General features: G+C 38.8%; 3 protein-coding genes across 3 annotated transcripts; all 3 read right to left on the minus strand.

Annotated features, from left to right (window-relative positions):
- Positions 1-920: 920 nt before the first annotated feature.
- LOC113652643 (extracellular calcium-sensing receptor) lies at positions 921-6,252 on the minus strand. Its single transcript, XM_027161848.2, has 6 exons — positions 6,212-6,252; positions 5,153-5,429; positions 3,438-4,268; positions 2,793-3,002; positions 2,264-2,387; positions 921-1,825 (listed from the first exon to the last, which is right to left on the minus strand). The coding sequence occupies exons 1-6, from the start codon at positions 6,250-6,252 to the stop codon at positions 921-923; spliced, it is 2,388 nt and encodes a 795-aa protein (XP_027017649.2).
- Positions 6,253-9,395: 3,143 nt separating this feature from the next.
- LOC113652754 (extracellular calcium-sensing receptor-like) lies at positions 9,396-17,305 on the minus strand. The gene is made up of 6 exons (XM_027162020.2): positions 16,900-17,305; positions 14,737-15,013; positions 13,216-14,049; positions 12,729-12,938; positions 11,520-11,643; positions 9,396-10,423 (listed from the first exon to the last, which is right to left on the minus strand). Exons 1-6 carry the CDS (start codon positions 17,271-17,273, stop codon positions 9,519-9,521), a joined length of 2,724 nt encoding a protein of 907 aa, XP_027017821.2. The 5' UTR covers positions 17,274-17,305; the 3' UTR covers positions 9,396-9,518.
- Positions 17,306-20,050: 2,745 nt separating this feature from the next.
- Positions 20,051-27,137, minus strand: LOC113652707 (extracellular calcium-sensing receptor-like). The gene is made up of 6 exons (XM_027161950.2): positions 26,890-27,137; positions 25,674-25,950; positions 23,800-24,630; positions 23,078-23,287; positions 21,596-21,719; positions 20,051-21,169 (listed from the first exon to the last, which is right to left on the minus strand). Exons 1-6 carry the CDS (start codon positions 27,135-27,137, stop codon positions 20,265-20,267), a joined length of 2,595 nt encoding a protein of 864 aa, XP_027017751.2. The 3' UTR covers positions 20,051-20,264.
- Between the last annotated feature and the right edge of the window lie 312 nt (positions 27,138-27,449).

Genomic DNA, 27,449 nt, shown 5'->3' on the forward strand with positions numbered 1-27,449 from the left:
TGTGTGGAGTTTGCATGTTCACCCCGTGCCCCGGGGGTTTCCTCCGGGTACTCCGGTTCCTGCCCCCCGGTCCAAAAACATGCATGGTAGGTTGATTGGCATCTCTGGAAAATTGTCTGTAGTGTGTGTGTGAGTGAATGAGAGTGTGTGTGTGCCAGTGTAAAGCAGTTTCTGGGGTTATCTGGATCTTACAATAGCTTTGTGCCTACAAACAGCCCTCTGACTACCTTCTGTTAAAATGTGGTTGTCTCAAACGTCCATATTACTTCCACTTGAGAAGCTCACTTATGACATATACCAAAGGTCTAATGACTTTTGGCAGATATGGACACCTCTCTGGTGCCACATTAACAACCTCTCTTGATCCTCTGTGCTACAGTGTACATTTTGTTATTTACCAGAATGTGCTATATTTTTCACCTGATTGTCCACTTTTAATTGTTTTTTATTGTATACTTGAAACTGTATCGCTATGTTTATGTACATCTGAGGAACCGACCAATAAAAAAAAACAGCCCTCTGACTGACCTCACTCAAAATGACCCCGGATCTTGTCCAGCTGATAAAGCCTTATCAAATGGCCTTTATTCAGGTAAAACGATGCACATTGTAATAAACATTCGTATAGTCTCTTAGTGTGGAGGCAGGCTGGATAGCTCTGTATCCTTACTCAGGTGGTGTATGGGGATATGTGCAAGAATGTATGTGGATGTTTATTATTATTTCCAATAGACTAAACTAAAACAGTTACAGTCAAAATGTAAAAGATTTTATTATAGAAACTGTTATTACAAACAGTGAAATCAATTCATATGAACTTTATTTGTAATCAGTAAAACAATTTATTAAATGGTAACTAGTATAATTTCTTATTTCCATATATATCATTCAGAGGTACCTAGATGAGTCATCGCTATTCTCTATTGTACTTTTCCCATGAGAAATTTCTTGGTGTTCTTTTCTGGTCTGAGTAAAATGATATAACATTTTGGGGCAAATATACAGATCAGGACACCGAAACTGGAAGCCAGGATGGCAAATATCTCTACGGCGACACTGTATTTTCCAGGGGAGCTGATGTATGCTGGAACAAAGGTGATCCACACAGCACAGAAGATCAACATGCTGAAAGTGATGAATTTGGCTTCGTTAAAGTTGTCTGGAAGCTTCCGGGCGAAGAAGGCCAGAAGAAAGCAAATGGCAGCTAACAGTCCAATGTAGCCCAAAACCAGAGAAAAGCCTGTCACTGACCCCACCATGCACTCTAAGATGATCTTTGACCCTTGAATGCTTAAGTTACGGTGAGGAAAGGGGGGACTGAGGGACAACCATACAGCACAGATAATCACCTGGATACAGGTAAAGAACATAACGCTTCCTCTTTGCTGGCCTGGTCCAAACCACTTCATAAGGGCTGCAGATCCAGGTCTAGCTGAACGAAATGCAACCAGAACCACTATGGTTTTGACCAGGATGCAGGAGATACACAGAACAAAACTGATCCCGAACGCTGCTTGCTGTAGCCTGCAGGACCATAATGAGGGCTGACCCACAAACACCAGTGAACACAGGAAGCAGAATTTGAGTGACAGCAAGAGCAGGAAGCTCAGCTCAGAATTGTTGGCTTTAACAATAGGAGTCTGTCTGTAGTACACAAAGACCACACCCACAGCTGCTGTCATCATGGCACCGCACACAGCGACAGTCGTCAAGGTGATGCCCATGGTCTCATTGAAGGAGAGGTATTCAACCTCACGTGGTACACATGCAGTCCTGAGACTATTGGACCAGAACTCTGGTGGGCAACGATAACATTCTGTCGATCCTATAAAAGAGATGAATAAAAAAAAATTGTGGTCTTTAGAACACTAATGGTACACCAAAGACTACTGTATGTTTATAAATGTTTAATTAACCATCTCATAATATTCACCTGAAATATGCACCATATTAATGCTTATACATGCTTTAACTATTTATAGGTTCAGCATTTACAACACGAGTTATTGTGAAATTTGTTGCTAAAAAAAACATTATTTATAACTTATGATTTGCCTTGCAATGGGAACTTATGTTTGAGTATAATGTACTGTTATAGAAAATAAACTTTAGGAAAGATGCATGGTAATGACAGAAACATTACTGGAAGTTAATACTGGATTTTTCTGGACACAAATGCCACTTGACTTGTGCCCTTCTGTGCATGGTGATGTAAGCAGTACTTGTTTTCAGGGACTTGTTAATTAATGGGAAATTTGATTACCTGTGACGTTGCTGAATTCTCCTTCAGTGCAGGGCAGGCAGTCAAAGCAGCAAACTGGTAGGCCCTTCTTTATGGCTTTCCGTGTCCCTTGGGGGCATTCATCGGAGCACACAGACACAGGCACCTAAGATGATCAGAGATGCAAATGATGCATACAGTGATATTTTACTTCATAATGACCAGTATTTTAAAGCATTTAAGAACTGAAAGTTAAAAATTATTTGAAAAGCTGAATCACTGGAAATCAACAGAAAATAAATCAATAAAAACTCTGAGGAATGCTGGAAATAATTATGCTAAATAATTGATCAATTATTATGGGATATATACAGGATATGACATGATGTATACAGTATATGACAAAGTCCATTGTGTGGAATCTCACACACACACACACACACACACACACACACACACACACACACACACACACACACAATAATTCCAGTCAAAATGTTACTGTACAAATTCTTGTTATAAGCTAATTTGGTTATGAGCTAATTTCCTGTACTGAAATAATCTTAATTACCTTGTTGGAGTTTCCTGGCCAGCTAATGGCAGATTCGTTAATGATGAGGTTTGAACCCTCCAGTCGGCCGATAAGGACATACTGCAAGGCTCCATCTGGACCTCTCTGCCAATTCACTATGTCATACACGGCTGGAGTCTCACCATCTTGAAAGTAAAACTTCTCTCCCAGCTGAGTGGTGAAGTTCACCAGCTTAAGGTGCTCTAAGAGCTGAAGGACAAGAGGAAGATGAGCTAGAAGGACTGTCGGGTTTTAAATAAAACCTAAAATCTGAGACACATTTTACTAACTTTCACTTTTTTTTTTTTTTTTTTTTTACATCAAGGATAATATTAGTAAACACAGCACTGTTGAAGTCAGACTGGATCAGAACTTGGAGTCAGATTATTTATATTAAATAATAAAAATGCTTTTTAACATGCTTTTTAAATAATAGGTCAAATAATTGTCATCTTTGGTTGTGGAACAATAAAAATGATCCCTTATGGATTACTTTCCTATATCAAACATTTATAGCTAAGGTGGGTTTTAAAAGAAGTTTAAGTGTCACTGACTCCATTTTTATATATATATGTGTGTGTGTGTGCAGAACAATATAGAAATATAAAATATAAAACAATATAAAATATAAACCACACATCTCACCTGTTGTGTAGTGATGGTGTCTGGAGATGAGCAGCCTCGGGTCAGTTTGGGGTCAGAGCTGTTCGGTGCAGTGCAGTTCAGCAGAGAGTGGAGCGCATATGCAGCTGCATAAACAGCCAGATATACGTTATAAGTGGCTCTTAAGTTGGAGACATCTGTAACACCATTCTGAACCTTCTCGAGACTCTCCTTCCCACTGCATGGTGGTAAGACACCAGAGGCTACCATGTTGTTCTGCACTGGGCTGCAGCCAAACGTCCTCTCCCATAACACTCTTAGGATGGTATCTCGCGGATTCCGTGACGGATGGAGCTCTTGCAGATGTTTCTCAAATCCAGGAATGGGTGCGCTCCTGACAGCTACACCCAGTGTGCCTTGTGCAATGGTGTAGAGCTCAGGGTTGCTCAAGAGAAGACTGCTGGTACTCCAGATCTCACTGGCAAGGAACTGGCGGCCTGTCACGTTTCTGCGAACCAGCTCAGTGAGAAACACTTCTACATCTGTATACCAAGCAAATACCATGATCACACGAGCAGATGAGCTCTGCACCATCTTCACAGCACGATCCACATCTTTTTCCATTCTCTCACGGAAGATAGTGCTGACAAAAGCTAGGCAGATGCCGGTGCCTTTCGTTTCCTCCCTAAACGCCTGCACTGCTTGGAGTCCATAGTCATTTTCCTCCACCACAGCACCAACCCAGGTCCAGCCAAAGCGTCTGGCCATCTGGGCCATGGTGCGAGCCTGATACATGTCACTGGGGATGGTGCGAAAGAAATTAGGATATTCTCGTCTGTTACCGAGACACACACATGTAGCCAGGTAGCTGATCTGAGGGATAAACACAATATATTCCCAACCTATTTAAACATACATACAAAACGATTATTTTGCCAGTTCATTACCTTTATAATCATTTACACATCATACAAACACATAGACACGTAAACTCCCTCAGTGTAGGTGTACTTCGTGAAAATAATCAATTTATTTCAATATTTAGTTCATTTTTACTTTGTGAATAATAAAGGCATTGGCATTAATTAAAGGATGAATTTAATTTGAGTATATTGAAGCTTGGATTAAACCTATTCAGTTAAAGTTACTGGTCGAATATTCAATTCAATTCAATTCAATTCAAGTTTATTTGTATAGAGTTTTTTACAATGGGCTTCGTCTCAAAGCAGCTTTACAGAACATAAACATAGAACAGAAGTTAAACATAAGGAGAAAAAGAGTTAATATAGTAAAAAATTAAGATATATATAGTTCACAGTGTGTATCTATGCATGTATGTATGTATGTATGTATGTATGTATGTATGTATGTATGTATGTATGTATGTATGTATGTATGTATGTATGTATGTATGTATTTATTTATCCCCCAATGAGCAAGTCTGAGGTGACTCAGGCAGCAGTGGCAAGGAAAAACTCCCTTAAATTGGTAAGGAAGAAACCTTGAGAGGAACCGGACTCAAAGGGGAACCCATCCTCATATGGGTGGAACTGGGGGTGAGATACCCTTAGATCCAGAATAACAAACATCATACCTTTTACTATGGTGGCTTATTATTTCCACCGCTGTAAGAAAATTACATAATTTTTTAAAAATCCCTAGGAAAGCTTCATGAACCGACTTTTCAGATCCATGATACTATGATGGTTATAAAGATATATCTCTATACAGTGGCTTATGATCAGCCTGACACTCACCATCGGTACATGCAGTGGGCTCAGAACTCTGGACAGAATCATAGACTGTGTGGAAGTGGCTTCTCCAACAACAAGTTTGGCAGGTCGAGAGGTCTCACAGGTGCCGTTCCCTCCACTGATCAAGGACATGACTGATCTCAGACTGTGTGGGTAGCGTGAGCAGCTATCCATGATACGGTAGCCCAGTCGAACCCCCGGGAGCAAAGAAGGATTTCTGTTAATCTCCTCCACAGCAAAGACAACAGCCTGAGCCCATTGCACAGGACTCTCCTGAAACCTGAGCAGACAGCAGACAAGGAGAGGGGAGTTAACTGTCTCTGAGATACAAGCATGCAATATTTGATTCAGTAAAGCAAAACACACACACACACACACACACACACACACACACACACACACACACACACACACACACATTTATTGCATAATAGAAAAATAATACCACTTTGTTTGCCATGCTATTTACACATTTTTTATGTTAAAAAAATAAAAATAAAAAATAAATCTCAGCGAAATACAATACAAAAAGCTGGAGAGGGCTCGAGCTGTTCTTGTCTGAATGGACATGAAAAAAATTAATTAACCATCAAAAAATGCGGGTATAAATATTTTTCTAGGGTAAACAAGACATAAATTTGACCGTGGATGAATTAATCAATGAAAAAGAGAAATGCAGCCCTGCATGTCTGCAGCACACATGAATGGGACAAGCATTTGTCTACTTGTGAAACCTTATGTAGTTTAAGTACTTAAAGAAAACTGACATCGACAATATAATTTTGACAGAATGGTTAACAAACAGCTGGCAGTATGTATAACATTGACTTTTCCAATGTAAGCCTGCTAATAAAATAGTAAAAGTAAAAAAAAATAGAAAATTAAATAAAAAAAAATTAATAATGATGATAACGCAGTGGCAAATGGTCCAGGTTTGCCTGTGAAGAGAAATCACAAAAATACAAAAATGTCATTGGTCAAAAATTTTCTGCAACACCATTAACAGTTCATTTAAATAGTTAGTGAATTTGGACAGATACCAACAGGCAGCAACTCACTCACTCATAGCAGGACTGCAGGTATGGTTCTGTGGTGAAGCTCATGTCAAGGGCTGGTGGTAGCATGTAGAAATTGATAAGTGCTCCAATAATCACATCTCCATCCTGAGAGAGACCCACGGTGTCAAGATGCTGTGCACGGTCCAGATACACACACCGCTCCTCCTGAGATGTCCCCACAACTACCTCCCACACTATCCATAATACTAATGCCAACAGGAACAGGCACGGTGAAAGGACTGCAGCGGTCATGAGATCAGGTGAAGCTTCACTGCTCTGCCTTTCTCTAGCTGAAGACAGTTTAGGTAGCTATTTCTAATACCCACAGAGTCCTAAGAGAAAACAAGAAAAAAAAATAAAACATGAACTAAATTGTTCTGAGCTGTTCCAAATCACACCTCCTTTTCCCAGGAATAGAAATTAAAGATAATTGCTTGACAATTAGGAACTAGCACACAGCTGAGCAAGCGGTGATGTGGAACGGTAAAGTTACTACAAGTATCTTTAGTTTGTTCAATTCAAATTTTGAATATAAATAAGCATCAGTAGCTAAGTAGGCCTTGTTTGTTTTAAATCATAAATTGTCACCATAGGTGTTAATCCTAACACTTTTAAACAGTTACATTTACAGTATTTGACAGACGCCCTTATCCAGAGCGACTTACATTTTCTCATTTTTATACAGCTGAGCAATTGAGGGTTCAGGGCCTTGCTCAGGGGCCCAACAGTGGCAGTGGCAGTGGCTTGGTTGGCTTGGCCTTCCGATTGGTAGCCCAACACCTTAACCACTAGGCTACCACATGCCCTACTGACCACTATTGAATCTTTTTCTAAAATTAAATTCATTAACATTTTCAGTATATCCTAAGGAATGTAGCGATTTTGGCTTGCGAAGCAAGGTAAATATTTATAAGTAACTATAACGTGTTATAGTGACTTCTAAATATTTTAAGTTAAGTTGAAATTAACGGTACTGGAATTAAGGTTACGCTTATTTGGTCTGTTCGTCCGGCGAACAGGCCGTGTACCTTTATTAATTCTATGAAGGCGGTATCTTCCCGGCCAAGAAAGATTTGCTTTCCTTTTACTGTATACCGTATTTAAATTAAATTAACTCAATAGAGCATGTAGTTCAGACCCGATGTTGCAGGTACCTTAATTTGTGAGCGACACTCAGAGACAAATCACCTGTGGCTCAAAATTATGACATTTAATGAATGAGACAAACACAACATAAAACTGACTACACAAACAAACAAAAGAAATAGGGAAAACGAAAATGAAAATAAAATAAAACAAAATAAATTAAAATTGGGGAAAGGGAGGAAGAGACTGGAGAGAAGAAACTAGAGAAAGGAAGGAAAGGAATGGCAAGCTTAGACTCAAAAATTAATCACACCCTAACTGGGAAATCGTCACAGAAACTTAAATTCACCTTAAGATTCAATGAAAGATTCCTACTTAAAATTACGCATCTAAATTGGTTGGTAAAGGAAACGGTTACTTGCATTGGCTTACTGAACAAGAGTCCGGATGCAACAGAGAAATCTCTGAAAAGTCAGTTAGGGGAGGGTCAGACATTCTTCCAAGTTCTCCTGAAGATCAGAGCAGTTGTCGTTCTTGGAAGTGAAGCTTGCTGGAACTTCTTTGAAGGAAGATGGAGTCGTCTTGAAGCTGTTCCGGAAGTCTGACCACGGATTAGTGGTGTTTGTGACAATTTAAAGGTCGCGAACTCCACCCATCTTTGGGGAGATGACCAATACTTCGGTCAAGGTTTTGGAGGGAAAAATTCACTTTGTTTCAGGTGTCTGTGTGCGTGGTTTAGCTATCAAACTTTTAGATGACTTTAAAGTTTGATCCAGGGTGTATTAAGACGGTATGGCGCCTTTCGTGCTCAAATAAAATACACCAGTGCTTGAAAAATGAGTAACCGATCATTTTGTGGTCATTTGGATACTAAACATGAAGGGTAATGACGGTATGAAGGCAGCGGTACATTACATACATAGATCATTAATCAAAGTATAACTTATTTTAAAATACAATGTTGTTTTCTGACACATGAATAAAATACACCCTTGTCAGGAAATTAAGGAGCAAATAATTTTAAGAACACATTACAAAAAGGGTTATAAGAATGAGAACCTTAGAGTACCTTATCTTCGGGTTTTATTAGTAAAAGGAATGTCTCATTGTGTTGTGTGTGTGTGTGTGTGTGTGTGTGTGTGTGTGTGTGTGTGTGTGTGTGTGTGTGTGTGTGTGTGTGTTGAGAGCCCCTAATCAGAGAAGCCGCATGGGGTTATCTGGTCTTTGTGTAGGCTCCAGTCATTCTGGAGCCAGGTGTGTGTGTAAAACTGGGCTGCTCATCGGTTAATTGAGGAGTAGATGTTGAAATTTAGGGTGCCTGGGACATGAAATCTAAAATGACTGGTACAAGACGCTACAGAAGATCGATACTGTTATCGATTTTGTTAGTTACAATACTGGTTTAGACCATTTTAAAGCTACTGATTCTTTTTTAATTAACATTTATCCCTGCCTAGGTGAGAGATGTAGGAAATTTTAGATGTAGTAGATACTATTGCATTATTTAGTTTGGAGCATCAATTCTGACTATTTAGAAGCTACTGACTTTTAAAATAAATAATTCTATTAAAATTTAAATCTCTAAAAAGTAAGCAGAGAATGAAATGGCAAGTTATAATGAATAATAGATTTATTATTTGTGATTTGATGCATCATCATGGAATTAATCATTGAGTGTCTATTAAGTGAAACTCATCAATGTATTACGGCTTCATAGATTATGAGAATGTGTTCAATCAAGAGACACTGTGGAAGTACTGTAGTTATGAAATAACATGAAATTACTATTATGTATTAATTAATAATATTATTTATTTATTATTATTTAGTAATTATTACAAATATTATTATTATTATTATTTTTGTTGTTGTTATTATTGCTATTATTATTATTGTTGTTGTTGTTGTTGTTGTTGTTGTTTTTAATAATATAATTATTATACTACACTTCATTTGATTTAATAAAGGGCAGCAACTGGAATGTCTTTTTTTTTATAAAAGGCAATTAAAAAAAACCTCACAAGAATTCCATGCAGAGGAAAACAGATGATTTATTAAATATTAACAACCATCATTTTGCCATTTCTATCAATCCTCTCCGGATGTATCTAAAAGTACCATCAAAGTATTCGGTCACATTATTTTGTACAATGGAAGTACAGAGCAATCGATGAACATGAGAAAGCTGTCGCACGGAGTAACTGTCACACCGTAGATGCTGATTGTTATTGTACTTTTGCCATGAGAAATTTCTTGGTGTTGTTTTCTGGTCTGAGTAAAATAATGTAACATTTTGGGGCAAATATACAGATTAAGAGACCGAAACTGGAAGCCAGGATGGCAAATATCTCTACAGCGACACTGTACTTTCCAGGGGAGCTGATGTATGCTGGAACAAAGGTGATCCACACAGCACAGAAGATCAACATGCTGAAAGTGATGAATTTGGCTTCGTTAAAGTTGTCTGGAAGCTTCCGGGCGAAGAAGGCCAGAAGAAAGCAAACGGCAGCTAACAGTCCAATGTAGCCCAAAACCAGAGAAAAGCCTGTCACTGACCCCACCATGCACTCTAAGATGATCTTTGACCCTTGAATGCTTAAGTTACGGTGAGGAAAGGGGGGACTGAGGGACAACCATACAGCACAGATAATCACCTGGATACAGGTAAAGAACATAACGCTTCCTCTTTGCTGGCCTGGTCCAAACCACTTCATAAGGGCTGCAGATCCAGGTCTAGCTGAACGAAATGCAACCAGAACCACTATGGTTTTGACCAGGATGCAGGAGATACACAGAACAAAACTGATCCCGAACGCTGCTTGCTGTAGCCTGCAGGACCATAATGACGGCTGGCCCACAAACACCAGTGAACACAGGAAGCAGAATTTGAGTGACAGCAAGAGCAGGAAGCTCAGCTCAGAATTGTTGGCCTTAACAATAGGAGTCTGTCTGTAGTACACAAAGACCACACCCACAGCTGCTGTCATCATGGCACCGCACACGGCGACAGTAGTCAAGGTGATGCCCATGGTCTCATTGAAGGAGAGGTACTCAACCTCACGTGGTACACATGCAGTCCTGAGACTATTGGACCAGAACTCTGGTGGGCAACGATAACATTCTAGTGAGCCTGTAAAAGAAATAAATAAAAAATAAAGTTCAGTTTGGTCCCTATATTAATATCCTACCCTTAAGGTAGAATACCAGATCTTCAGAATAACACAGGTGCTATGTGACAATTGTTTGGGCATGACAATTATCCCAAAAGACACAGATTTTGGTGCACATTTAAGACCAGCATAAGCACATTGTAGATCACAGTAGAGTTATTAAGTACAGTAGAAAATAAATTATTGCTCATTTTACTGCATCCAGATCAAAGTTACTGCTATTACCACAGAATATATCATTTTTTCCAGAACAGCAAATCCCACAGTGTTGTATTTCTCTTGTATTATTGCCACTGCAACATGTTAGATTTATTGAAGAACATCAAATTTGTATCCATAAGAATTATATGTAACTTCTTTTAACACTATCACCCGTTATGTTACAGCTCTAACTCTAACTGTTACAAAGCAGTGACACCAGAGACTCCCTTAATCCACTAGAAATAAATATCTAATTATAGAAAGACTTAACCTATCAATGATTATACATGTTTTTAAATAGCATTATGGGTAGTTTCTATTATATAATTTCTTTTGTAAGTTGTTACCAAGGAAACAAAACATATTAGAATGGGCACATTAATATGAACCTATGATTTGGCCTGTTGCAGGATCTGTCTGAGCTATTGGGATAAAGGAATAATTCATTCATTCATTTTCTACCGCTTATCTGAACTTCTCAGGTCACGGGGAGCCTGTGCCTATCTCAGGCGTCATCGGGCATCGAGGCAGGATACACCCTGGACGGAGTGCCAACCCATCACAGGGCACACACACACTCTCATTCACTCACACACTACGGACAATTATCCAGAGATGCCAATCAACCTACCATGCATGTCTTTGGACCGGGGGAGGAAACCGGAGTACCCGGAGGAAACCCCCGAGGCACGGGGAGAACATGCAAACTCCACACACACAAGGCAGAGGCGGGAAACGAACCCCCAACCCTGGAGGTGTGAGGCAAACGTGCTAACCACTAAGCCACCGGATTTTACCCAAAGGGCTTGTTGTCACAGAACATGTAATTAAAGTGAAAATTGAAGAGTTTTTGACCTGTGATGTTGCTGAATTCGCCTTCAGCACAGGGCAGGCAGTCAAAGCAGCAAACTGGCCGGCCTTTCTCTATAAACTTCCGTGTGCCTTGGAGGCATTCAGCAGTACACACAGATACAGGAACCTGAAATAATCAATTTCAATCAATCAATTTTCAGTTTTTTTCAGCACAGATATGCAAATGATCGTTCGCTAAATGAAAAGATTTATGATGTGTGTACGAGCTAAATAGCAGTTTATGTGTTGGGTTGAACAAATGGCTTGTTTGCAAAAATTGGGCACTGAAAATGAAATCCCTTCAAAAAATAATAAACATTACTTAATTATTCAATTCAATTCAATTCAAGTTTATTTGTATAGCGCTTTTTACAATAGACATTGTCTCAAAGCAGCTTTACAGAACATAAACACAGAGCAGAAGGTAAACATAATTAATGATAAAGGAATTAACGAATAATAAAAAATAAGAATTAACAGAATAAAAATTCTAGATTATTATTAGATGTATATAGTTCACAGTGTGTATGTATTTATTCCCCTATGAGCAAGTCTGAGATGACTCAGGCAGCAGTGGCAAGGAAAAACTCCCTTAAATTGGTAAAGGAAGAAACCTTGAGAGGAACCGGACTCAAGGGGGAACCCATCCTCATATGGGTGACACTGGGGGTGTGATTGTAATATACAGTCAGTTAAATGTTGTATTGGTGTGAGGTTCAAGGACTTCTGATCTCCTGAGTACCACAGAGTCTAACTGGAGATGTCTCAGGATTCTTAGAGTCGGCCTCGGCTCAGTGGACGTCCAAAGGCTTCGTCCCACTTTTTCTTTAATTAAAAGATAAGATTTATATTAATAATTTATAGTAATATAAATCTTATCTTTTAATAAATGTTTCTTCATTAAAAGATAAGATTAATAATACTATAAATTAGTCGGAATCTGACACAGTTTTTCTGGAGACTGTGACATTTATTTCTTTTTCCCAGCAGGATTCATCATACATTTTTGACAAAAATTTGAAAATAGTTTTATTTATGTTGATTTTTTTTTTGGCTTTTTTGTTGAAAAATCATATTAGGACCAATTTAAGGGATTTAAAATAAAATCTAATATTTAAGGTCATAAGATCAAAATCACCAATTGGTTCTTGGATAGAATTATAAGACTACACTGCCTACAGTATATTCATGCAGTATGTAAATCTTAATTACCTTGTTGGAGTTTCCTGGCCAGCTGATGGCAGATTCGTTAATGATGAGGTTTGAACCCTCCAGTCGGCCGATAAGGACATACTGCAAGGCTCCTCCTGGACCTCTCTGCCAGTTCACTATGTCATACACGGCTGGAGTCTCACCATCTTGAAAGTAAAACTTCTCTCCCAGCTGAGTGGTGAAGTTCACCAGCTTAAGTTGTTCTAAGAGCTGAAGGACAAGAGGAAGGTGAGCTAGAAGGACATGGTCTGGATAAAAGCTCAAATCTACCCAGTTTTTACATTTTACACACTTTGACACTATTCATGTTTTGGAGTTGGTCTTCCTTTTTTCCACTGACTTTAGCTTAAAATAATTAAAATGTTAAAAAACAATCCAGAAAGCTAAACAAAAAACACTTTGCATATCAATAAACTCTGGGTTTAGTACTAATTTTACTGTACATACATATATAAACAATAGTAATTGAAATAATTCTTAATGACACCTGTTGTGTAGTGATGGTGTCTGGAGATGAGCAGCCTGGGGTCAGCTTGGGGTCAGAGCTGTTCGGTGCAGTGCAGTTCAGCAGAGAGTGGAGCGCATATGCAGCTGCATAAACAGCCAGATATACGTTATAAGTGGCTCTTAAGTTGGAGACATCTGTAACACTATTCTGTACTCGCTCGAGACTCTCCTTCCCACTGCATGGTGGTAAGCCACTCTGAGAGGCTACCATGTTGTTCTGCACTGGGCTGCAGCCAAACGTCCTCTCCCATAATTCCCTTAGGATGGTATCTCGTGGATACCGGGAGGGATGGAGCTCTTTCAGGTGCTTCTCAAATCCAGGAATGGGTGCGCTCCTAACAGCTACACCCAGTGTGCCTTGGGCAATAGTGTTGAGTGCAGGGTTGCTCAAGAGAAGACTGCTGGTACTCCAAACTTCACTGGCCAAAAACTGTCGATCTGTCACATTTCTGCGAACCAGCTCAGTGAGAAACATCTCCACATCCATATCCCACACAATCACAATAATCACACGAGCAGATGAGCTCTGCACCATCTTCACGGCACGATCCACATCTTTTGCCAATCTCTCCCGGAAGATAGTGCTGACAAAAGCTAGGCAGATGCCGGTGCCTTTTGTCTCTTCCTTAAATGCTTGCAATGCCTGGAGTCCATAGTCATTTTCCTCCACCACAGCACCGACCCACGTCCAGCCAAAACGTCTGGCCATCTGGGCCATGGTGCGAGCCTGATACATGTCACTGGAGATGGTGCGAAAGAAATTGGGATATTCTCGTCTGTTACTGAGACACACACATGTAGCCAGGTAGCTGATCTGAGGGATAAACACAATATATTCCCAACACATGTGAACATACATATGACCAATATTATGTGACCATCACAATTTTGGCTACATACTGTACCTATCTGATTGACACTGACTCACAAAATAAAATTCACAATTCATCAGAAGCTTTGATCTACTGTAATATCCCAGTGATCTGTGCTCAGGACATGTGCTATGATATAAAGGTTTGAAAATCAGACAATGTACTTTTTTTTTTGCTCTGAAAAATTTTCAGCCATACGATTATCACCTTACTGACCCTGGTGTAAGAATAAAGAAACAATTTTATTCTGTATATTTACTTTAGAAATGTAAAATTATTATTATGTCATGCCCAAACATATAATTTATATATTTTTCTTTTTTTCATTTCTACCAGTACAATAAATTGGCATTATTTAAGGCTGCATTATTCAGTTATATTGGTTTGGATTGAACCCATTCAAGTGAGCAATCAAATACATATTAGAAGTAAATAATAAAAATATGATGATACCTAATAGTAACCCTAACTCTAGTGCATTGTTTTTCCACCACTGGAACAAAAAGATAAAACTGTAGATGCCCGGTGATGTTTCATGACCCACACTTTTAGACTGGTGAAATTATTATCTTATAGGCATTGGAAATAGGCATTGGAAATTTAATAACCATGATCAGCCGGACACTCACCATCGGTACATGCAGTGGGCTCAGAACTCTGGACAGGATCATACACTGTGTGGAAGCAGAGTCTCCGATGATCAGTTTGGCAGGTCGGGAGGTATCACAGGAGCCATTTCCACCACTGATCATAGACATGACTGCTCTTAGGCTGTGTGGGTAGCGTGAGCAGCTATCCATGATACGGTAGCCCAGTCGAACCCCCGGGAGCAATAAAGGATTTCTGTTAATCTCCTCCACAGCAAAGACAAGAGCCTGAGCCCACTGCACAGGACTCTCCTGAAACCTAAAAAGACACCGTGAGGAGAATTAATAGTGACTGAGATGCAACCTTGTAATAATTGATAAAGTAAAACACACACACACACACACACACACACACACACACACACACACACACACAAGTTGTAAAATGTCATATCCATATAAGGTAAATCATCTTAAGGTCATGAAAATGTAAAACGTGATTTGGGATTTGTTGGAAAGTTGAACAGGTTTGTAAACGTGACGTATATTTCAACCGTATATGAAGTGCAATGTTAAAAGGCAGCTCAAAAAAAAAAAGAAATTAATTTCAAATCGACATATTTACGATTATACATTTTTTAAATGTATTTATTTTTTTCAAAAAAGTATTGATTAAGTTGGACAAAGTATTTCTGTAAAAAAAAAGGTTATAACAAAAAATCAGTTAAACTTAGAAGTTTAAAAAAGTAAATACGATATTTAAATGATATGCTAGATGTTACAATTTTATTTATATATAATTCTATTATTATTATAATATTATTAGTTTAAAATATATACATATGATAATTAATTAGTAAACAGTATTTATGCCTATTGGATATTGTCATCATAATAATTACATCACAATCGTACAATATAACAATTAAATAATTTTGTTTGGAGAGTATAACTTGTACTTTATGTATGGGGGGGGGGTGTTGAGATGGCTCTCGGTGCAACAATCTGAAAAAATGAAATAAAAGACTAAAAACAAACAGACAAAATAAGCAAAGAACGTTTTTTCCCCCGTATTTTCAGGACATATAATCAAACATTTTAAGAAAATTCAAATTAGATCCTTTTAATTTTAATAAATTCAACACAAAATAAACTTGATCGTGGATGGATTAATGGATAATGTGATTCTGAATGCATGAATAGTGTGTGACAAAGACAGGCACTTCTCAGCATTTAACTCACTGAGTTACAGGCTGAATTGTCATTTACACTAATGCATTGCTTATGATGTGCAGAGATTTAAAAACAGATTGTACAAGAAACATCACAACACATGTTACTGTATTACCAAGAAAATATTACGTCAATGATACCATCAGTCACGCGTCTTTTTTTTTTACCATGCATTTGTATCCTTCAACTTGAGATTTGACTAAAAAGAGATCTAAGGTCTATAATTATAATTGAATCATAATTACAGTTACACTAAAAGGTATACTATACTAAGACACTTACTAGAAGCACAAAAGCTGTACACTTCCCAGTGCCTGGTACAGTTTAATACACTTTTTTGTAACCCAGGATGTTTTTAACTGTATATTAAATCCTACAAAACCCTTAAAAAAATGTCATAAACATTTTTTATCGATAACAATATACTCACAATATATAAGAACCACAGAATTCATCATTAAACTAGTGTAGATTATTTATATGCACAATGTTTTTGAGTCATTGTGGTTTACATTGAAATAAGTTCAAATGTTCCAGTGAAACACCCTATACGTAATAAATACAGTAATGGTTAACAGACCAGATTTAACACTAGTGGCTAGGAAAGCTGATGGGGCGAAGAAGGGAAAATATCACTTCATTGGTGCCCATTGCTGTGACCTTCAAGATCGAGATCTAATTTCATTTTGCCCTTCATAGCTATTTTGTTCCTCTGTGGAAAAAAAACAAATGAATAATTAAAAAACAATAACCCTGGCATTTTGACAGGATGGCTTACACGTAAACATCCGATAACACGGACTTGTCTAGTGCAAGTTTGCTAGTAAAAAAGAAGATGTATGCACTGACAAATGATCCAGGTTTGCCTGCAAAAAAGAAATCATAAACAAACATGATATTTGGTGAAAATTTCCTGCGTCACCATTATTAGCTGATAGCTGATAGATACTGAGAGCCAGAGAACTCACTCACTCATAGCAGGGCTGAAGGTGCGGTTCTTTGGTGAAGCTCATGTCAAGTGCTGGTGGCTGCATGTAGAAATTGATGAGTGATCCGATGACCACATCTCCATCCTGAGAGAGACCCACAGCGTCGATATGCCGTGCATGGTCCAGATACACACACCTCTCCTCCTGAGATGTACCCAGCACAACCTCACACACTACCCATAATAAAAATGCCAGCAGGGACAGGCATGATGAAAGGACTGCAGCAGTCATGGATCTTGTGAAGCATGAAACTGTTCTGCCTTCCTCTGACAGCACACGGTTTCTGGAGCTATTTCTAATACCCAAAATTCCTGAGAGATAAAAGAAAAAAATAGAAAAGAAAAGAAAGAAAAACATGGACTAAAGTGGTCTGAGGTGTTCCAAATCACACCTCCTTCTCCTGGGTGCAGGAATTAGATATAATTACTCATCAGTTAGGAATTAGACACACAGATGAGTGTGTGATCATGCAGTGAGTGAGATAATGTAATGAGTTACTATACAAGTTGCTTTTGGATTATAATGTTAACTCTGAAGAAGCTACTGTTTTTTTTTTCCTGAATATAATGCATTAAATATCAGTAGCGGAATGTACAGAATGTAGGTTATTACAGTGAAAATGCAAAATATTATCCAAGTTTCAAAGCAACACTTTAACTTAACATAAATAGAATTTAATAGCCGGTGTGTGAACTTATGGATTCGGGAGTTGCAGGATTTTACATTGATTCTGATCTAGACATGACCCTAAATCTTCCCCTGCCTCCAGAGTCTTAACTCTGTCTCACCAAATTGTCTGCCAGACCCTTAGTTCTGGTAAACCAATAACTTTACGTGTAGATAAACAAGAGGAGCAGATCCATTTGTTGTTTTTTTTAATCCTGAGTTGCAACTCATTTTGGGATTAATTTTACTGGACCTTGTTAATGGCATATTTAGAAATTTCACAAAGGCCACTAGATTCAAGGACATTCAAGGTACCATCTGTCAAGCAGATTGCAGAGTTATCCCTCAGGGTTCCATCCATATCCCATTGGCCAGTCTAAGTGAATTATTACAGACTTGGAAAAGACCCATTTGCTGTCTGGTCTCAGCCAATCCCACCTCTTGGTGTCAACTTTAGAGTATTAGTTTGGGTACCCACCATCCTTTTTTGGGGAGTAGGAAGATTTCCAATTTTGCACAGCAATGCCAGCAAATATGGAAAAATGTCCAGGCAAACTCCCACTCTTTAGAATGATACACCAATTGCTGGGATCCACTTTTTCTAGGCCATCATCTAAGGATCTGCCTCTGTGCTTCTTTTTAAGGGTCTTAGGTAAGCAAAGTGCGTACTATCTTACACAATCAAACACCTTCTGGACTCCCACCTGGTTTGTAGTAGACTACATATTGGTTCACTCTGCACTAGGGTCCATTTCTAATACTGGTCCATTTTCTATTGACTTGGGTTCCTGGAGAACAGTATTTAAACTCTGAATATGTCAATATCCCTATTTAAAAAAATGGCCAGAATGGTGTTACTCATCCTGCTGGAAGATTGTTCTCTACTGAAATTTGCAGACAAGTGAAAGATGTGCACTGTTGTAGAATCAAGCTTCGCGTTAGTTCTGGCAGGCCATGTCGTCAAGCTGTTAATCAGCTGTCCATGACGCACACCAATCCTGGTTTACGACGTCCATATTACCCGACCATTTAAATTCCCATTCATTGAGCCGCTTCTAGTGCGTTGCTGCTGCTACGATTTAAACTCCATCCTCCAACCTCGACTCCACCATCCCGGAACCTGTTCGTTGTACCAGTTTACGTCTTAAATCTCCACATATCTTTCTCTCTCTCTCTCTCTCTCTCTCTCTCTCTCTCTCTCTCTCTCTAATTATTTAATTATCCATTTATTCATTTATTATTTTTCAAAAAATAAATAAATAAAATAAACTCTATGCATGATTAATGGCTCTGTTATGGGGGGGTCTATTCTATTTTCTAGTTGCTGCTCTCCCTGCTAGGTCCACGCATGCGCACGGACAGGCGCGTGGATTCCTGCCCAGAACAGAACCATAGCGCCAACACTAACTGTATGCTATCATCTAATAAATTCTCATTTGACAAAGTAGTCCTGACAGAAATAGAAGTAGTTGTAGAGTAGAAGATGTAGTGTAGAATAGCATATACCTGAAGGTTCACATAAAAACAAGTGTTGCACCAAGACATATTATAGAGATACCGTTGAATGGAAATGATGAACTCTTTCCGTTCGTTCAAACATTCCCTGAGCTTCTCGACAGCTCCAGGTTTACCTGACTACAACTCTATGCTTCATATCTGAATCACAGAGGATGGGGCATGGCTACAGGAGTCTTGGCTATAGAGCACAATGGTGGTTATAGTCCAGTAACATACAGTACAGACCAAAAGTTTGAACACACCTTCAAAAAGTTTGGACACACCACCTTTTCAACAGGACAATGACCCCAAACACACCTCCAGGCTGTGTAAGGGCTATTTGGCCATGAAGGAGAGTGATAGGGTGCTGCACCAGATGACCTGGCCTCCACAGTCACCGGACCTGAACCCTGATCGAGATGGTTTGGGGTGAGCTGGACCGCAGAGTGAAGGCAAAAGGGCTAACAAGTGCTAAGCATCTCTGGGAACTCCTTCAAGACTGTTGGAAGACCATTTCAGGTGACGACCTCTTGAAGCTCATCAAGAGATGCAAAGCAGTAATCAAAGCAAAAGGTGGCTACTTTGAGGAACCTAGAATATGACATTTTCAGTCGTTTCACACTTTTTTGTTATGTACGTATATAATTCCACACGTGTTCATTCATAGTTTTGATGCCTTCAGTGTGAATCTACAATTTTCATAGTTATGAAAATAAAGAAAACTCTTTAAATGAGAAGGTGTGTCCAAACTTTTGGTCTGTACTGTATGTGTCTAAATCACTCAACTTTTTATTGTTCTGTCACATCCACTTACACTATATGCACCACACCAGATTGTCACCTTTCTTAATAACATTCAGACACAACACAATCATTGTTCAGGTTATGAATCCATCCTCGGTGCCACACAGAATGCCAAAAGACAAGCACTTAGTACCAAAATCTGTATGCCTTTATTCGATAAATATCAATTACAAAACATTTTTGTGTGGAGAAAAACAATCATTTATAATTTAGTGAGTAGGAACTATCAGCATTTTAACATTTACACCAATACACTCTGGGGATATATCAAATATTTATTCACTTATATTGGAAATATTGGAAAAAGGGAAACTATAATTGATGAACTTTTTTTCATTATTAAGGAGAAATCAGTGACTAAATCACAGCAGATTCTGTTCTCTATTGTGTTTTCCCCATGAGGAATTTCTTGGTGTTCTTTTCTGGTTTGTGCAAAATGATGTAACATTTTGGGGCAAATATACAGATCAGGACACCGAAGCTGGAAGCCAGGATGGCAAATATCTCTACAGCGACACTGTACTTTCCAGGGGAGCTGATGTATGCTGGAACAAAGGTGATCCACACAGCACAGAAGATCAACATGCTGAAAGTGATGAATTTGGCTTCGTTAAAGTTGTCTGGAAGCTTCCGGGCGAAGAAGGCCAGAAGAAAGCAAACGGCAGCTAACAGTCCAATGTAGCCCAAAACCAGAGAAAAGCCTGTCACTGACCCCACCATGCACTCTAAGATGATCTTTGACCCTTGAATGCTTAAGTTACGGTGAGGAAAGGGGGGACTGAGGGACAACCATACAGCACAGATAATCACCTGGATACAGGTAAAGAACATAACGCTTCCTCTTTGCTGGCCTGGTCCAAACCACTTCATAAGGGCTGCAGATCCAGGTCTAGCTGAACGAAATGCAACCAGAACCACTATGGTTTTGACCAGGATGCAGGAGATACACAGAACAAAACTGATCCCGAACGCTGCTTGCTGTAGCCTGCAGGACCATAATGAGGGCTGACCCACAAACACCAGTGAACACAGGAAGCAGAATTTGAGTGACAGCAAGAGCAGGAAGCTCAGCTCAGAATTGTTGGCTTTAACAATAGGAGTCTGTCTGTAGTACACAAAGACCACACCCACAGCTGCTGTCATCATGGCACCGCACACGGCGACAGTAGTCAAGGTGATGCCCATGGTCTCATTGAAGGAGAGGTATTCAACCTCACGTGGTACACATGCAGTCCTGAGACTATTGGACCAGAACTCTGGTGGGCAACGATAACATTCTAGTGAGCCTGTAGAGGAGAAAAAACCTTTTCTCAGTCATTTCCCATTTTTGTAAGAATCTTACACTCTTGTCACAATGTCAAATAATATCTGCAATATATTAGATATAATAATAATAATAATAATAATAATAATAATAATAATAATAATAATAATAATTCGTTTCATAATTTTTTAATTAATTTAATTACTTATTTATTCAACTAAAAATATTAATATTTAAAAATATTATGTAAATATATATATATAAATATAATTAATAATGATTCCAAAAAATGTCTAATGAAGATTTCAAAGGGACTTTGATTTGTGGTAATGACAGAAATAGTAACAAATGCATAATTGTTGTTTTTTTGTGGCCCTACGATGTGAATAAAGTAAGCAGAACTTTATTTTTAGCAACTGTCTATAGTGATAAAGGGACTTTTGATGACCTGTGATGTTGCTGAATTCACCTTCAGCACATGGCAGGCAGCCAAAGCAGCAAACTGGCAGGCCTTTCACTATAGCTTTGCGTGTACCTCGGGGACATTCTGCAGTGCACACAGACACAGGAACCTGCAATGATCAGATAAAAAGGACTCAAGAATAAGAACTCGTGTCAAAATTGTATGCTTTTTATGATGTGTTTCATGACTTGACCTTTGCCTATTGACTGTACAACGGTTAATAATTACCCCATTTTAATAGTCAATAATCAATTATTAATAGTCCCCAATTTCAAATGGATTTCTTTTACATTTATATCATTTCCCAAACATATATAGGCTGATAAACAGTATATTGACAGATTAACAGTATGATTAGTCAGGGAAATAAATAACAAAGCATATGATTGTACAAAAGTCTTTATGTAAACGGTGAAGGATTTAAAAATAAAGCAAAAAATAAATTAAAATATGAAATGTGTTGAGTGCTAGTTAATAATGTAAACCAAGTTATTTTAAATGAAAACTCAGAAGCTACAAGATGATTCACAACTGTGATTCTCTTTAACCCACAGAAACTGTATCTCTCAGGTTTTAAATCGGCACTGAAGCTAGACTCTACACCAAATATCTGTAAAATTATTAAGCAAAATACGACAAACTTTTGATGGATTAATGCAAAGGCTTAATAGTTTCATATTCTTATTCAGTAAACCAGTTAAACTGAAGCCTGTACAGGTAAAATGCAAAAGTATTAGAATTATACTCTCACTCACACACACTCGCTCACTGACTCACTCACACACGCTTGCTCACTTACTCAAATACACACACTCACTCACACACACTAGCACACTCGCTCACTCACTCACACACTCGCTCGCTCACTCACACACTCGCTCACTCACTCACACTCACTTACGCACACACTCGCTCACTCACTCACACACTCACTCACTCACACACTCACTCACTCACACACTCGCTCACTCACTCACACACTCGCTCACTCACTCACACACTAAGTTACTCACACACTCACTCACACTCTCACTCACTCACACACTCACTCGCTCACTCACACACTCGCTCACTCACACACTCGCTCACTCACACACTCACTCGATCACTCACACACTCACTCGATCACTCACACACTCACTCGATCACTTACACACTCGCTCACTCACTCACAGACTCGCTCACTCACTCACTCACTCACTCACTCACTTACTCACACACACACTCACTCACTCACACACTCGCTCACTCACTCACACACTCGCTCACTCATACACTCACTCACACACTATCACGCTCGCTCACTTACGCATGCACATACAAATATATTTAACTATTGACATTTTACGGAGGTTTCTCAAAGAACCTGGAGAGAACCTCTCAAACAATGTGATAACATATGAAACAACATGTGACAACGTACTGAAGCTTTTTTTGGCAACAATGAGGCATCCAGAGATGACTTACCTTGTTGGAGTTTCCTGGCCAGCTGATAGCAGATTCGTTAATGATGAGGTTTGAGCCCTCCAGTCGGCCGATAAGGACATACTGCAAGGCTCCTCCTGGACCTCTCTGCCAATTCACTATGTCATACACGGCTGGAGTCTCACCATCTTGAAAGTAAAACTTCTCTCCCAGCTGCGTGGTGAAGTTCACCAGCTTAAGGTGCTCTAAGAGCTGAAGGACAAGAGGAAGGTCACCTAGACTGCCTTTTTTTTTTTTTTTTTTTTGCATTTTGTATAGCATGAAATTGTATCAGTGATATTTGTCTTATTTAATATTTCTTAGTAGTGAAAATGGTGAGTGTAAAAAAAGGCAAGATAGTTCCTGTTGTCATTTATATTATAGCTGCTATAATATAAATGACAACAGGAACTATCTTGCCTTGATGATGCTGTAAACCTTATGCAACTATACCAATCTTAATGCAGGTAATACAAAACATTGTGCTTTTTTTTTAACAATGTAAAATGTTTAAGGTTTAGAGAAATTGTAATTAATGCTTGCATCATTAAACTAAAGCATCATGCATCATTAAATTAAGCCAGGCTTATAACAGCAGTTGTGATTTATTACTTAAATACTCAGTTCTGTGTTTAAATGTAGATGCGTCACTGATCAGTACTATAAATTAAGGATCGTAAATAAAATGCTAACATGAATAGATATGAATAGATATTACATCTCACCTGTTGTGTAGTGATGGTGTCTGGAGATGAGCAGCCTCGGGTCAGTTTGGGGTCAGAGCTGTTCGGTGCAGTGCAGTTCAGCAGAGAGTGGAGCGCATATGCAGCTGCATAAACAGCCAGATATACGTTATAAGTGGCTCTTAAGTTGGAGACATCTGTAACACCATTCTGAACCTTCTCGAGACTCTCCTTCCCACTGCATGGTGGTAAGACACCAGAGGCTACCATGTTGTTCTGCACTGGGCTGCAGCCAAACGTCCTCTCCCATAACACTCTTAGGATGGTATCTCGCGGATTCCGTGACGGATGGAGCTCTTGCAGATGTTTCGCAAATCCAGGAATGGGTGCGCTCCTAACAGCTACACCCAGTGTGCCTTGTGCAATGGTGTAGAGCTCAGGGTTGCTCAAGAGAAGACTGCTGGTACTCCAGATCTCACTGGCAAGGAACTGGCGGCCTGTTACGTTTCTGCGAACCAGCTCAATGAGAAACATTTCCACATCCATGTACCAAGCAAATACCATGATCACACGAGCAGATGAGCTCTGCACCATCTTCACAGCACGATCCACATCTTTCGCCAATCTCTCACGGAGAAGAGTAGTGACAAAAGCTAGGCAGATGCCGGTGCCTTTTGTCTCTTCCTGAAATGCCTGCACTGCCTGGAGTCCATAGTCATTGTCTGCTACTACAGCACCGACCCACGTCCAGCCAAAACGCCTGGCCATCTGGGCCATGGTGCGAGCCTGATACATGTCACTGGGGATGGTGCGAAAGAAATTAGGATATTCTCGTCTGTTACTGAGACACACACATGTAGCCAGGTAGCTGATCTGAGGGATAAACACAATATATTCCCAACATACATGAACATCATGATGAACAAAATGAATATATTTAGATCAGTGAATTAATAATATTGTAAATATACCATATTCTTGGATATACAACAGTATCTGATATACTGCCAGTATTTCCTAACAAGATTTTTTTTTTTAACATTTTACACAGCACCATCCTACAAACTGATCTGTTGCCAACACCGCTGAGCCAAATAATTATGTGACTCATTTGAAATGATAGGAAAAGTTATAGGAAAATTGAAACAGGTAATGCATGGGAATAAACTGCTTTTGCTAAGTGTAATCGTTAGTGTGTCATGTGGGACCACCCACAGGAATCTTTAAGCTCTCTGTGTAAATGATTACTACTGTATGTGCACTGATGACAGTGAGAGAGACAGACAGACAGACAGACAGACAGACAGACACCTACACTCTCAAACTCAAACAGGCTGAATTGTTTTTTAAATAATTGCTATTCAGACCAAGCAAATTCAGTTCAAGTGGCTATATATATCTAGTTACTGTGTAGAAGTCAGAAATTTCATTCATTTTAAATCATATGGTCACTCAGTACTCAGTACTTCAGTACAACTACAGTTCGAGAACATTTTAGTTTTAAGAACATTAAGAATAAACAATAACCATGTGAAAATATTTTCATACAAAGGGCTTCAACAATAAAAAACTGTAAATACAAATTTAGGTTAATATTTTGTAGTAATATTTAATTTTGAGCATGACTGTTTAATTTACTGCATATTATCACATCATTATATTTTCCCAGCAATTTATTAACACATTTGACTGAAAACAAACACTATATTAAATATCATAAATCTAATAGTGATGCCCAGATTTTTCCAACACTGAAACAAAATTCTAAAACACGGAACTGTATTTTATGGACCCACATGGGTCAATGCAGCACAGTCAGGTTATCCGTTCATGTAGAGTGTTCAACATCCTCTCTAATCAGTGGCTTGTTGTCTGTTTATTCACCTTGCCTTCTTTTTTTTTAGCATGACACTCACCATCGGTACATGCAGTGGGCTCAGAACTCTGGACAGAATCATAGACTGTGTGGAAGCAGAGTCTCCGATGATCAGTTTGGCAGGTCGGGAGGTATCACAGGAGCCATTTCCACCACCGATCATAGACATGGCTGCTCTTAGGCTGTGTGGGTAGCGTGTGCAGCTGTCCATGATATGGTAGCCCAGTCGAACCCCCGGGAGCAATAAAGGATTTCTGTTAATTTCCTCCACAGCAAAGACAAGAGCCTGAGCCCACTGCACAGGACTCTCCTGAAAACTGACAAAAACAAGTAAAGAGAGTTACTAGTAAAAACTGTCGGTAACACACCGACCAGAAGCAGGTCAATAATTATATTTAAATGTGGTTCAATAAAGCCATTTTTTCAGTATTTGATTTACAAGGTTTTTAGTATAAAAATATAGAATATCATTTATATTAAAGTGAAGCCACAAAATTAAAAGCTTACAAACAAACAAACCCAGGCTTTAGTCCTATGGATATAAAATACAGAAAGATGTTTAAGTGTAATAACAACAGCAGTGATGCCAGCTATCAAGAATACTGTGTTAGTTTGGTCCGTACTGTAACACATAAAAACAATAACATAATATCTCATGCAAAAGCATTAAAATAACAAAAATTCCAAATTCACACCCAACATTTTTTTAAAGAACATAATATTACATAAAAAATTAATTAATTAATTAATATTACATAAAAGTTTTTTTTTTTTTTTTTTTTAACATGCTTAATCCCTACTGTGGAAAAAAGGCAAATTACAGAGTCCTATGAGTCCTGAAATGCCAACGTCACATTTATTTATTTATTTATTTATTTGAGAAAATAACCAGTTTATGTGAATTATAGTATTACTATAAGTATACGTATGTATAACTGCAGCTAAGGTCTGACTTGCTATTTACACTAGGAATGTTGTGCATTACATTACAGAGAGAGATCTAAACCAGATACAGGTAGTGTTCTGTAAAAGCAACCGATGCCAAATACAAATTGTATTTCAGTATATTGGTTGAAATGTAGGAATTTTTTTTTTTTTTTTTTTAAGGGTGCTGTGGAGAGTATGCAATAATCAGAATGATCAGAGTTGGGGTCCACCTGTGAGGAGAAATCATAAACAGACAAATACATCATTGATTGATTTGTTTTGTAAATTTTTTGAAGACACTGAAGAGAGAATTAGAAGCAGGAACTCACTCAGAGCAGGACAGCAGGTACGGTTCTTTGACGAAGCTCAGGTCAAGGGTTGGTGGAAGCACATAGAAATTAAAGAGTGCACCGATGATTACTTCTCCATCCTGAGAGAGACCCACAGTATCGAGATGCTGAGCATGGTCCAGATACACACATCGCTCGTCATGAGATGTCCCCACCACTACCTCCCACACTACCCATAGTACTAATGCCAACAGGGACAGGCACGGTGAAAGGACTACAGCATTCATGGTACACGGTGAAGCGTCTCTGCTCTGCCTTCGTCTGGCTGCGCACAGTTTCTGTAGCTATTTCTAATACCCACAGAGTCCTAAGAGATGCCAAGAAAAAAAACATGGCCTAACCATTTTCCAAGAGGTGCTCCAATTCACATCTTCTCCTGGGTCCAAAAATTAAAGATAACCGAGTCAACAATTAGCAATTTACACACCTGAGTTACAAGGCAGGGCTGGATGATTCAGAGTGATTTATGGTTTTAAGGTTGCCTTTAGTAAGTGTTTATAACACTTGACCTCTAAATCTTCCACGGCATGACAGGAGAT

This window comes from Tachysurus fulvidraco, chromosome 13 (genome assembly GCF_022655615.1).
Source record: "Tachysurus fulvidraco isolate hzauxx_2018 chromosome 13, HZAU_PFXX_2.0, whole genome shotgun sequence".
Taxonomy (NCBI): Eukaryota; Metazoa; Chordata; class Actinopteri; order Siluriformes; family Bagridae; genus Tachysurus; species Tachysurus fulvidraco.